The sequence below is a fragment of the Gorilla gorilla genome, chromosome 7 (assembly GCF_029281585.2).
Source record: "Gorilla gorilla gorilla isolate KB3781 chromosome 7, NHGRI_mGorGor1-v2.1_pri, whole genome shotgun sequence".
Classification (NCBI taxonomy): domain Eukaryota; kingdom Metazoa; phylum Chordata; class Mammalia; order Primates; family Hominidae; genus Gorilla; species Gorilla gorilla.
In genome coordinates this window covers 41,639,073-41,653,427 of record NC_073231.2, presented here as the reverse complement: position 1 = coordinate 41,653,427, position 14,355 = coordinate 41,639,073, and the positions used below count along the sequence as shown (strand labels likewise).

At 32.8% G+C, this 14,355-nt stretch overlaps 1 protein-coding gene across 3 annotated transcripts in view; it reads left to right on the top strand.

Moving 5' to 3' along the window:
- The window catches only part of ZC2HC1A (zinc finger C2HC-type containing 1A), a 53,576-nt gene extending 43,857 nt beyond the window's left edge, over nucleotides 1–9,719 (top strand). Inside the window, exons 8-10 of one of the 3 annotated variants that reach the window (XM_019032738.4) lie at nucleotides 1,945–2,061; nucleotides 5,170–5,277; nucleotides 7,276–9,719. In XM_019032738.4, coding sequence (XP_018888283.1) covers nucleotides 1,945–2,061; nucleotides 5,170–5,277; nucleotides 7,276–7,441 — 391 coding nt within the window. In that variant the 3' untranslated portion in view covers nucleotides 7,442–9,719. Of the gene's footprint in view, nucleotides 1–1,944; nucleotides 2,062–5,169; nucleotides 5,278–6,868; nucleotides 7,252–7,275 lie in introns of those variants that run through there. The other 2 variants (XM_055349719.2, XM_019032739.4) reach the window with 2 other exon arrangements.
- Nucleotides 9,720–14,355: the final 4,636 nt, after the last annotated feature.

Sequence of the window (14,355 nt, the reverse complement as noted above, 5' to 3'; positions counted from 1 at the left end):
CTATGTTAAAGTTTATTTCAAATCAGGGATAGGTTGATATCGTCACCATACTCATTCAGCTATGAGTATTTTGAAGGCCTGCAAAAGTATTATATGTATAAAATCTTGATTGTTATTGAGATTTATAGATTTTGTTTTTGACAGCCTAATGGCAACTTAGAATGTAAGTTATTAAGTGATTTTAGCCTAAAAATAGCATTCATTAACTTTTAGCCTAAGTAACATTTGAGTTTTGAATGTACATATATATATATGCACACATATAAATCGAGTTGAATGTTATAATACAAGTATGGTTAAAATCATTACTGGAACCTGTCCTTCAATTAGGTTTTCAAAATCTGAAAATATTGGCAATCTTTTTATATATGTAATGTTTCCATTGGATAATTACCTTTAGGTTTTTATTATATTTTACACATCTTTCTTGAACTGAACTTTGTTGTATCACATGTAGGATTTGACCATTTCTTATCATATAAGAGGAATATGTTTTTAAAATATAGTCAAAAATTTTCTAAATTTTAATTTCAGGAATTTTTTTCTGAGAAAGAAAAATGTTAATCCTTATTTCCAGAATCATGTAAGATAACCACTGTTTGGAACAAAAATGTTTTGATAATTAAGGATTAGAATAAAATCTGAATGTTTAAAATTCCAATAGATGGGTTTCTTTGTACTTTAACAAATTAAAAACAAATTCTAATTTAAAATATTTTAGAAATTTTACTTAATACATTTATTTAATGAAGGCTGCTTTTAAGAACTTTAAATCCTCACATAAACACCACCACCTGCAAAGTATTAATATCAACTTTTTCAACAAAATGCCTGCTATGTATAAGCTACTGAAAGAAGACAAAAATTAATAAAATGTATCCCTCCTCTTAGATATCTATAATCTAGGAAAATGAACACATTCTTTTCAGACACTAAACTCCATAAGAACAAGTATCAGATCTATCTTATTTGCCACCACATCGTGAGAATGGAGCACAGTGCCTGACACATAATAGATGCTCATAATAGATGCTCAGGGTTTATAGTCAGTGAATAAGTAAAGAAATGACTGAGCAAATATCTCTTAAAAAGAATAGACTTTTAAAGTTAACAAGCAGTGATGTGTTATTCAGTAGCAAATAAGATTGTTTCCTAATTTCGTAATTCAATTTTCCCTGCTTCCTACTATGACTAGATGTTGGTTGGTGATAGTTTATATGATTCAGTTATTTGGTTGGTTGATTTAAAACAGTGAGATATCCTACAAACCTGCAGTTTGTCCTGCTATCCTCTAGATGGAGATCCTTTATAATTTTGGTCAAAATGTGTGTGTGTATATATAGGCCCCTTACCATTATTACATGTGATTTTTAGAATTGTCATCCATGTTTTTTTTTTCCATGCCGAGTCCTGTTTTACTTTGGATACATTTCAGAAATAAAGTCACTTTTTTGTTAGAAGTCAGTGGATTTAGAAAGTCAAATGGAGTACATGTTATTTAGTCAATTCCTTATTTTTGGAATTTTAAAAAGCACGGAAATAAATAATATGAAGAGTAGAGAAAGTTTCCATGAATTCTGGGAGGAAGAAAAATTATTTGTGAATAACAGCATTCAGTTCACTTATAGCTTGATGATTTTTTTTTTTGAAATAGTTGTTCTTCCTAAGTTTCTTCATTGATTCCATTGCCCTTCTGTGTATAATTTGACATTTGTTTGGATGTGTAGGGTAGCCTGTGTAGTCAGCATTTTCAGACCTAATAATGGACATTGTATGAACTCTCTGAGGATTCTTTTGGACATTACTTCTTACCTTGACAGTCAGATAAAATTAAGGACTTGGGGAGTAGATATCTGATGAATCAGAATAATGTCTTTAAAAAAAACTTTATATAAAGAAGCAGTAGCAATCTCCTTATGGGTACACCTTTATATATTTTAATAGTAATATGGACAAGTTAGGCCCTCCACTTCGAACGGGAAGACTTGTGCAAAGGTTGTATGACAGTGATACAAAATCAGACAGTGCCATCAAAAGACATGAGTTATTACCTATTTACAAGTAAGTATTTGTAACTCAGTTTGGTTAATATTTTTCAGATATTTCCTTAAAAGCTTTATATAATGGAATAACATAACTTTTACTGTCCTATACTTAAAAAAATCTGTTGAATAATTTCTAAGCCAAAATGTGTCAAATAATCTAGGATTTAAAACATTTTGATTTTTAGTAAGCATTTCTGTTGTACTAAATAAAACTTTTTAGGTTATACATTTTATTCCATTAAATATTAATTTTTGGAGGTTTCAAATTGCAGTCACATTTAATAATTATTTTTATGAAGTTTTTTTAGTAGTAATTAGGTTTTTTTGTAACAGTAGTTTTAAAAAGCAGAGTTTGAGAAAAATAATGTCTTGTACAGTATATAATATTGTTAGATTATCTCTTAGATAAGCAGATGGTGAACTATTATAAAAAGCCCAGAAAAAGAAAAGATTTTAGGAAACTTTCAATCCAAGGGTCCTTAGTCTTTTTGTTAGATGGTTGTAAATTCTGCCTACAACCGGGAAAGAGTATGACACTGCCAAAAAGTCAAGCTCGAGAAAGAGTATGACACAGCCAGTTCTGACCTGGCTGGCTGAAAAGAGTGTGTGGCAATGGCAGTTACTTTGAAACTCTACATCATGAGTCTTCAAGGTTTACTAATTTGGGTCTCAATTCTAGCCCACATTTTAAATATGAAATTAGGGCCTAAAAATTAATTTACCTATTAATGGTGGAAAATATTAAGCAGAGTAACTTAGTTAACTTTTAAACCAGCACCTACTACAACAGTCTGCTCAGTATGTATGTGTGGAAAGTAATAATAAATTTAACTAGATAAACAAAGGTAGGAGAAGTCTTTAAGATACTAGCAGCAGCCATTTGCTATTTTTAAGTAGTGATAAATCCTAGCAGGAAGAGTTTGTGCTGTGAGCCATTTTTCATTTTGCTGATTCTACTGTCAGAACTCTCTGATGCACATCTCACAGTAACAGTGACTAGCAGTAAGATGGATTAAGTACAATTCCAAAATTAAACCTTCTTTAATTATTCATATGAGCTCTTAACAGGTAGATTCTAGATACAGAGTAAGAGTAATGCTTTGCAGATTCTGAACAGAAAGAAAAATTTGTGGACTGTGTAAGACTGGGGCAAGATGTTTTAAGTGATCAAGGCCGTTCTAGATGTTACTAAAAATAACTGACAGGTATTTAATATTGGTAGCTATTAATGATGATAATCTCTTATATTTTCCTCTAAATATAAACATTTTGAACAACCTCAAGTTACCGATATGGTGACATTATGTGTATATATTCATGGGTGTGTTTGTATTGTTTGTATATCTCATGCACTTAAGACGATTCTATAGCCAAAAAAAAAAAAGTGTTCTTCCTATTTAAATGCCATTCTTTGACAATGATTCCCTAGAGATTGAATTTCTAGAAAAAGACTCTAGTAGTTCTAGAACATCCCCTAAGAGGCTATACACAAGAGTAGAGTAAACCTCATGAATGGACTTGGAGTGAGCATTTGAAGAGGTGTAGGGCATTCCATTCATGCACCAAAGTGATTCTTTGCTTGTTGAAGTTTAGAAGTAATTTAAAGAAGTAACTATGCAAAGCAACCACTTTGAATGACAGCATTGTATATTGAATATGAGTTCTGTAATACAGCCCACTTAAGTTCAAGTACTACTCTGGCCACGTAGTAGCCTCACAATTTATATAATCTCTTTGAACATGCTTCCACTTTAAAATGGGAATAATATCTTCTGAGATTTGGGGGACATTAAATAAGGCATGTGTAGTATCTGGCTTCATAATCGTCATGTAGTGGCTGTTTGAAAAATAATGGATGTTGTTATTACCTGCATGTACTTTGGAAGCAGCTATTTACAATTTTAGGGTACTCTCTCCTACTTTGCCATATAAGTAGAGTAAGAAAAATTTCAACTAAAGTTTAAGAACCTCTAATCTGGAGGTATTTTTTAAAGTATTCTGCTGTTCATATAACACTGTTCACCTGTGAAATTTAAAGATTTGATTAAAGCTCTGTAGAGAGGGAGGGAACTATGCTTCAATGAACATCTGAATCCTAGCTTTGGAACACACTAGCAGGGTCACCTTGGGTAAGTTACTTAGGGGCTCTTTACCTCATTTTTCTTATCTGTAAACGGAGTTATGAACGCTACCTATTTCATAGGATTATTAGGATAAATAAATTTCTATGGGCAAAATAATTAGAATTGTACTTGACATGGTGTAAGCACTATTATATAAATGTTAACTTATAGTGGCAACAACTGTAGTAATAGTATTAGCATCAGCTATCTAAATGTTTATATGAATTGTACTTTTTTTCTCATAACCTTTCTATAAGTGATCATTTTATAAATGATGAGACTCAGACTTGCTGTCACAAAGCTGTCAGTAGCATTGGCATTTGAATCTAAATTCATTTGAATTCCCAAGCCTCTGCTTTTAGTGTTACATCATCATCATTTAGTTTTCTAACCCTTCTTTGATTCTTAAAGTTTCAAAATGGAGACTCATGGATGATCCAACCAGAAGTCCCTCTGATTTCGGATAGCCCAGGCTGTGCAGTTGGTAAAATTAAATCGTTAAAGGGAATATTATATTAACTCATTTATTTTAGTTGCTGCTTTTTAGAACTTTCATAAGTTGAATATTATTCTTTAATGTGACTAGCAAAAAAATTCTTTTTTTAACTACATCGTATATGCTTAGAATAATGAAACTTGTTTATTTAACCATTATCCATAAGCATTTATCAGAATATATGTTTTGAGGGAAATATAAATTTAAACGGTTTTTAAAAATGTATCTTTCAGAATGATTACCTTATAAATTTCATGTAAAGCATATATACATATTTTAGTTGATTTTATTTACTATCAGAATAGTATTAGGAAATGCAAAATTCTTTGGTTTATCTTTAATATTAACTACTATTTGCTTTCAGATTTAAAATAATTATTGGGACTTTAATCTTTTGAGCTTCTCTGAAGCTTCTAAGTATTCTTTCTAGTCATGTGAATAGGTAATTTGAGAAATACATGCTCACTGTTCAATACTTTTCCATTATTTTTTCTCTTTTTTATAGAGCTAATGTCAAACCCCGAAATTCCACACCACCTAGTTTGGCAAGAAATCCTGCCCCAGGTGTGCTTACAAACAAAAGAAAAACATATACTGAGAGCTACATAGCCAGGTATGTTTAGCTCTGCTATCCCAATAACTAAAATAAAATTGAGTATATGATAGTTTTCCAAGGACCATACACAAAAGTAACAAGCTATTTATAGAAAACCTGATTTTTTTCTTTTAATCTGGCTTTTAAGTTGTACACCTCTAATGGATTTGGGCAAAGTAAACTGAAAACCTTCTGTAAAGGATTAACCCTTCTACATGCCACTAAGAACGTATGTGATTTATGGGAGGAGGTCAAAATATCCACATTAATAAGAGTTTGGAAGAAGTTGTTCCAAACTTCATGGATGACTTTGAGGGACTTAAGACTTCAGTGGAGGAGGTAACTGCAGATGTACTGGCAAAATAGCAAAAGAACTAGAATCAGAAGGGAAGCCTGCAGATGTCATTGAACTGCTGCAGTCTCACGATAAAACTGGAATGGATGAGGAGTTGTGGTGGCTCACACCTGTAATCCCAGCACTTTGAGAGGCTGAGGCATGTGGATCACCTGAGGTCAGGAGTTTGAGACTAGCCTGGCCAACATGGTGAAACCCTGTCTGTACTAAAAGTAGAAAAATTAGCCGGTCGTGGTGTTGCACACCTGTAATCCCAGCTACTCAGGAGGCCGAGGCAGGAGAATTGCTTGAACCTGGGAGGCAGAGGTTGGAGTGAGCTGAGATGGGGCCACTGTACTCCAGCCTCAGTGACAGAGCGAGACTCCATCTCAAAAAAAAAAAAAAATGTTGTTATAGTGTATAGTTCATCTAGCATCTATTTTACCTTTATTACTGTTTTTTTTTTTGTTTTTGTTTTTTTTGTTTGTTTTTTGAGACGGAGTCTCGCTCTGTCGCCCAGGCTGGAGTGCGGTGGCACAATCTCGGCTCACTGCAAGCTGCGCCTCCCAGGTTCACGCCATTCTCCTGCCTCAGCCTCCTGAGTAGCTGGGACTACAGGTGCCCGCCACCACGCCTGGCTAATTTTTTTGTATTTTTATTAGAGACGGGGTTTCACCATGTTAGCCACGATGGTCTTGATCTCCTGACCTCATGATCCACCCGCCTTGGCCTCCCAAAGTGCTGGGATTACATGTGTGAGCCACCGCACCCGGCCTAGTATGTTTTGTTAATAGATAATAGAGACCTCCCTGTGAGGGCATGCATTAAGAGTTTGTTATTTATTGCATCACAATAATTTAATATCATTAAATAATAAAACTAAAATAAATACTAGAAGTATCACCTCACAATCCTTGTGACCAAGGAGAGAGACTTGAAACCTAAGGATCTCTATCTTTCCTCATGGTTAGGTTCTCTTTAGAGATGGGTTTGCAGAAAGGACATCATAAATGTTCATTCTACTCCCAGTGTAGTAAATTCCTAGCACAAAGAACAGATGGAAAGCGATGTGGTTTGGATTTGTGTCCTGCCCAAATCTCATGTCAAATTGTAACCCTCAACGTTAGAGGAGGGGCCTGGTGATAGGCGATTGGATCATGGGGGTGGACTTCCCCATTACTGTTCTTGTGATAGTGAGTTCTCAATGTATCTGATTGTTTAAAACTATATAGTACCTGCCCCTTCTCTTTTTTCCTCCTGCTCCCACCATGTAAGACATGCTTGCTTCCCCTTTGCCTTCTGCTATGAATAAGTTTCCTGAGGCCTCCCCAACCAAGCTTTCTGTACAGCCTGCAGAACTGTGAGTCAGTTAAACCTCTTTTCTTTATAAATTACCCAGTCTCAGGTAGTTCTTTATAGCAATGTGAGAACAGACTAATACAGAAAGCATGGCTGCATTTGGTCATGGTAAATTCTCGTAACACAGATAAATATAATGTTAAAGAAAAAATGTTAGAATTTTAGTATTTACTAACAAGGATTTTTTAAAATTTGAACTAGAGGAATATTAAAAATGAGATTAAGCAGGCTAATTGTTATATTTATGTCCTGTTTCTCCAGGGTTAAGGGTTTAAAACTACTGATACGAACTTTATCTTTTCATTGTTTCTTTACTTTTTTAGGCCAGATGGGGACTGTGCATCTTCCCTTAATGGTGGAAATATTAAAGGCATTGAAGGAAATTCACCTGGAAACTTACCAAAATTCTGCCATGAGTGTGGGACTAAATACCCTGTAGAATGGGCCAAATTTTGCTGTGAATGTGGCATTCGAAGAATGATTCTATGAATAGAACCTCAAAAAAACAAAAGCCAAGTTCAGAGTTTATGATTATTGCTGCTTGGACAGCTAGAGCACATCCTCTAGTTAGTTTGTGCTAAAAATACTCGAAATACCATTTCCAGTTAATTTTGAAGTGTAATCTTTTGGCTATATAATGTGTGTATGTTTATATGTGTACATATACTGTATATAATAAATATCTGATACCCCAGACTGTGTCATTCAAGGAAATATTCACTTATCTGTCAGAAAATAATTTCAAATGGAACGATTAATTTAGGTGTTACTTTTCTGTTGTTGTTAAAGCACATTAAGTACATTTCCACAAACTCTCATACTCTAGTGCTTAGCCCTTCAAGCTTTAGGATAAGTATAACTTTGAGCAAAAAATTTGAGTAAACATTTGTATTATTGGTGCCTATCTTCAGATAGTATCATAGTAGGATAGATGCTGAGAATTTTGTAATTAAAGAGAACGGTTTTAGTTACCATTAGGTATGTTAAGGTCACTCCTGTAGAGCATGTCAACAAATTATTTCATAAATCCGAAAAACTAAGAGGAAAAAAAACCCCTCTATTAGTTACGTAATTTAAACATCTTACTTGTTTTGTAAAAATGTAATTATGCAATTTCCTTTTCAAATACACAAGACTAAAAATACAAATCTATCTTATTCTATTTATAACTGATTTTTTTTACTTCTGTATGTATTCATTGAACATATTTTTTTACTTCCAATTGTTTTTCCAGATTTCACTTTTCCTCATTTTCCATAACCCGTGAAGATAGTTTTAATTTGCTAGTTCATTTTTTGCTGTATTTGAAAATGTAATTATTTAATATAGAAGGCACAGAATTCCCTGCAAAATCTTACGTTTAAAAACATATAATTTTTTGTATCTGAATTTAGAATAAATCGTTTTAATGCATCTTAAATCACGTCACCTAATCATAATAGTTGTGGTAACTAATCATTAGTGCAGAGCATGCAGATAAAAAATATTTGAATTTTTTTTTCTTGGAAGTACATGTAGTTATGAGTAGGTTAAGAGAATATCTAATTTTCCTACTCTTTTTTTCATCTTTAGCATTTAGTGTTGAAACACCATTCACGTCACAATAAGGACTCACTGAAAATGTATTGTTTTAATGCATAATTGACTTACCTAATTAAACATACACACAAATTTAATTGTTTTTTTCTGTTTGACCTGATCACGACACAGCTCTTAATCATTGTCACTTTCAGTATAGCATAGTAGTTAGTAGTAGATTGCCTTGATGGCAGTAATTCTGTAGTAATTTCTATTCAATCAAACCTAAGAGAGCTTTGATCTTACTGTAAAGGTACAAACAAATCTCTTATATAATTCCTAGCTTTTTTTTTGTTTATGATTCTGATCAACTATAAGACACAATGTAAAGAATTGTGGCTTATAATTTCTCTGAAATTTATTAGCTTAGTTTAGTTTGGGCAGGAGTTACAAACTTAATAGGAATTGTCATTTTACTTACAGTTTCTTTCCTGATTAGTTGTTAATTTTTTCCCCCTCAGTTATCTTTATTCGGTCGTATTGGTCAAAACAAAGAAACAAATAGTCCATCAACTAAAATAAGCTGTAATGAATTTAGAAGATGAATGCATATATTAGATTTCCATTTAAATCACTTCTGTTATAAATCATATAAAGAACTTTAAACTTGTTTTATCTAATACTGAGCACTGTTTTTTTGTCAAGTATTTTTTTAAGACCACATAATTCTTTTTGCCTGCTCAAGGAAAGGATAGATAAATAATTGGCACACATTTGTTTCTCACTGAATTTTACAGTAGTAAATTAATGTTATAATGTACCACATGGAGATGAGTTGGTAAGAAATCATCTAGTTCCAGAGCCCAGAGATTATAAACAGTAGGTGAAATAGATTTATGACTTACGAAATATGTTGTGACAATATATTTAAATGCATTTTTATATTACTTGCATATTCTCACATTGATTTGTGCAATAGTTCAGTTTTAAAAAATCTTCCTATGCATCATGTATTTTATTTTTATTTATTTTCACAAGTATTTGACAGTATGGTAGAATAAAAGATGATTGTAAGATTAAATTAAAAATGTAAAAATTGCTCATGTATTATTCTGAATTGTGTTAGGTTGAAAAAGTAAGATGATTGTGGTGACTATTATTTATTGTCCACTATATGTTTGTTTTTTGTTTTTTCACCAATAATGTCTTCATATTTGAACCTATTCAATAAAGACATGAAGCATAAAAATGCTAGTTCGTATTCACTGATGTCTTTTAGCCATACATAGAAAGATAGGAACCTAATGAAATATAAATAAACTATTTGAAGTCAAAAATAACAGATTTTTACAAATAAAAAGTAGCTTTTCATTGGCTGTATTCTTATGCCATCAGCTTTTTTAAATGTATTACCATTTTATTGAAGTGTTTTCTGACATCAAAGTATTAGAAATGTTTTTGTTACAAGTTTTTTAAGGCATTATCTTCATAGACAATGTATTTAGCAGTCACAAACATTTGTGATGTCAAGGTTAATAGGAAACATGGACGTTTCTAGTTAAGAGCTATACAGTTTAATGGCAAAGTTATTTGTGATGAATAATATTTTAGACCACATTTAACATTAAAAAGGAATTTAGTGAAATTTCAGATTAGACATGTTTAATTTTTTTCCTTAGGTTAGAGGTGAACACTTAACCATGAGTAGAAGCTCTGGAGATGAAAAAATATTAGAAAACACAGATAACAAAGAATCATCAGAACACTTGGGTATTTATTTTCATTGAATGTGTATGTATTTTACATGGTAAGTGTTTTTTAGTATTGAGATACGTTGATTTTTTTCAAATGACTATATTATTAAATAGAGCTGTGGAGAAATTAAAGCCACAATTTTTATTTTCATTTAGAAAAATTTCAGTTAAATGTTACTCAATGCTCCTCATTTTAAACAGTTTTGCTTAGCTCGTATGTGAATTGCTTTTTAGCCACTAGAGGGTGCATTTGGATAATTATTTCATAATATTACTGGCCTATTCTTTTTAAAGGCCTCTCAGCAATATACATATGATTTTTTGACAACACGAAATTACAGAGATTTATAAGGGTAGTTTTCTTTGTTTTGTTGTGATTTTAATAATGTGTTTATATTTTAGAAATTTTGCCCAGCTCAACTGGGGCACCAGGATTGCAGTAATTGATAAGAGATATTTAATAATTACACTTCATGATATTTTGTTAGCAAAATTATGCATCTCAAGCATATCACTTATGGACGATACATGGATTAGTAAATACTCCTTGGAATATTACTTTAATATTTCATCTTAGTTCTACCACAGTTTAGTAGGTTATAGTTTCATTTAAGATAAGAATCTTTTTTTCCCCAATCGTCTGTTCTAATTTAACATTATCTAACACAAAAGAGTGTCATCTATTTAAATAGGAGCTAATAAGTGGTTAGACCAACTACTGTAAGGTGCACAAAGCTAAAGCTTTGTACTTACCATTGAAAAACGCTTTATGTGCTCTTTCTGGATATGCAATGATGGGGATCGAGAGAATAAGATGTGATTAAGTGTCTGCCCTCAAGTTGATACAATTTATTTGGAGAAACTGATACCTAAACAGACAATTACAACATGGGACAAAAATAAGTGATTTATTTTAATGGAACTTTTGTTTATCATGAAGATACCAAAAAGTGCGGCAGAAATGTTAAAGAGGGAGCTTCTTATAACCATAAATTATACAGCTGAGCATTTCCCATTTTTTCTTTTCTTCCTTGTGCCAATGCTTGGGAGGAAACCAGAGTATGAACAAGAACTGTTTTACCTTCTAGTGGAGAAAGGACAATTTGCAGTGGAAAGAATGTGTCTGTGGTCCATTTGATCTGTAAAATGTGAACTGCTTCTGTAGTCCTGAGGACTGAGGAAAAGAGATGTTGAGTAAAAGTTACTGATAATTCCAGCTATTCAATCTTATCTCACTTCTTCCTCTCTTTTTTCTCTGCCCAAATACCTCTACTTCTGCACCTACTTTGAATTTGCAACAGTGAGGTTGGGGATAGGAGACAGCCAGTAGTGCTGAGTAGTGTCAAGTACAGTTAACAGTGAAATGCGGATTTTCACTCATCAAATCAGCAATCTTAAATTATAAAACTTAAAACCTGTCATGGGGCGTTAAGATGAATGCTCTTATGTACTGATGGTGGAAATATAAATAGATCATACTTTTTGAAAAGGTCGATTAAATTTACGTTAAAAGCCTTTAAAACATTTGTGCTTCATAACCTAGTAATTTTATTTCTAAGACACACTTAGGGAAATAATCTGAAGTATAGGAAAATATTTATGCAAAACATGATTAATAATACTATATAGTGATAAAATTGAAGAAATTGGCCATTAAAGCAATTTTGAATAATTTTAATGGAATAACAAGGTTGTTTTATTGCTAAGATAAAAATTTTCAAATAACGTTTGTATATAAAATATTCCAATTACATAAAAAAGTGCACAGACAAAAGGCTATAAATGTATTTCTCAATATTGTGCTTATTTCTACCAAAGGATATTTGGTAAGTTATCTTTTATATTTTGTATATTGTCAATTTTTAAAATAAATGCACATTACCATTATAATTTTTAAAAAGCAAATAGGTTTCTGTTTTTCAAAGTTACTCATGTTCATCTGCCAATATTTAATCTGAAACTGCCACCTTTTACATTGTTTTCTAATGTCCACAAATGTCCTGTGATCTACTTAAGCTAGTTTATTTTTATAATAGCTGTATTGCTGAAAGTGGCCTATCAACTAGAGGTATAATTTTAATGAAATTATTTTTCCTAAATTTCATTCAAGAGGACATTCTATTTTTTAATTTTAAAATTTTTATTTTTTGCTTTCGATAAGAATTTATTTTGCACATTTTAAAAATCCCAATTTTCAGGATGTGTAAGAAAACTATTTTTCTTATACTGAAATAAGCATGTCTTTGGTATAGAAACCACACCCTATGTGTGATCTTTAACTAAGAAAACTAATCAAGAACTATGATCTAATATGATAAACAAAACTCTTCTTTGCCCATCCATCTGTCCCCTTTCATAGCCCCATTGTGGGGCTTTAGAATATAGTTCTGCACATATCTCCATATCTACAAAGAGTTAAGATGCCATATCAAAGATGTTCAGAAGTTATATATGGTAGAGAATTAATTGGCTTATCCTTGACACATAATACAAAACACCAAAAGCAATATATATACAGGACAAGCAAAATAGAACATTGTCACTAAGGTCAAATAATAGAAAAACAATCACATCATTTAAATTTGATGCATTGGTTGCAAAAATTTTCTCCCATGTTGTAGGTTGCCTGTTCACTCTGATGGTAGTTTCTTTTGCTGTGCAGAAGCTCTTTAGTTTAATTAGATCCCATTTGTCAATTTTGTCTTTTGTTGCCATTGCTTTTGGTGTTTTGGACATGAAGTCCTTGCCCACGCCTATGTCCTGAATGGTAATGCCTAGGTTTTCTTCTAGGGTTTTTATGGTTTTAGGTCTAACGTTTAAATCTTTAATCCATCTTGAATTGATTTTTGTATAAGGTGTAAGGAAGGGATCCAGTTTCCGCTTTCTACATATGGCTAGCCAGTTTTCCCAGCACCATTTATTAAATAGGGAATCCTTTCCCCATTGCTTGTTTTTCTCAGGTTTGTCAAAGATCAGATAGTTGTAGGTATGCGGCATTATTTCTGAGGGCTCTGTTCTGTTCCATTGATCTATATATCTGTTTTGGTACCAGTACCATGCTGTTTTTGTTACTGTAGCCTTGCAGTGTAGTTTGAAGTCAGTTAGTGTGATGCCTCCAGCTTTGTTCTTTTGGCTTAGGATTGACTTGGCAATGCGGGCTCTTTTTTGGTTCCATATGAACTTTAAAGTAGTTTTTTCCAATTCTGTGAAGAAAGTCATTGGTAGCTTGATGGGGATGGCATTGAATCTGTAAATGACCTTGGGCAGTATGGCCATTTTCACGATATTGATTCTTCCTACCCATGAGCATGGAATGTTCTTCCATTTGTTTGTATCCTCTTTTATTTCCTTGAACCTACTCATCTGACAAAGGGCTAATATAGAGAATCTACAATGAACTCAAACAAATTTACAAGAAACAAACAAACAACCCCATCAAAAAGTGGGCGAAGGATATGAACAGACACTTCTCAAAAGAAGACATTTATGCAGCCAAAAAACACATGAAAAAATGCTCATCATCACTGGCCATCAGAGAAATGCAAATCAAAACCACTATGAGATATCATCTCATACCAGTTAGAATGGCAATCATTAAAAAGTCAGGAAACAACAGGTGCTGGAGAGGATGTGGAGAAATAGGAACACTTTTACACTGTTGGTGGGACTGTAAACTAGTTCAACCATTGTGGAAGTCAGTGTGGCGATTCCTCAGGGATCTAGAACTAGAAATACCATTTGACCCAGCCATCCCATTACGGGGTATATACCCAAAGGACTATAAATCATGCTGCTATAAAGACACATGCACACGTATGTTTATTGCGGCATTATTCACAATAGCAAAGACTTGGAACCAACCCAAATGTCCAACAATGATAGACTGGATTAAGAAAATGTGGCACATATACACCATGGAATACTATGCAGCCATAAAAAATGATGAGTTCATGTCCTTTGTAGGGACATGGATGAAATTGGAAACCATCATTCTCAGTAAACTATCGCAAGAACAAAAAACCAAACACCGCATATTCTCACTCATAGGTGGGAATTGAACAATGAGATCACATGGACACAGGAAGGGGAATATCACACTCTGGGGACTGTTGTGGGGTGGGGGGAGGGGGG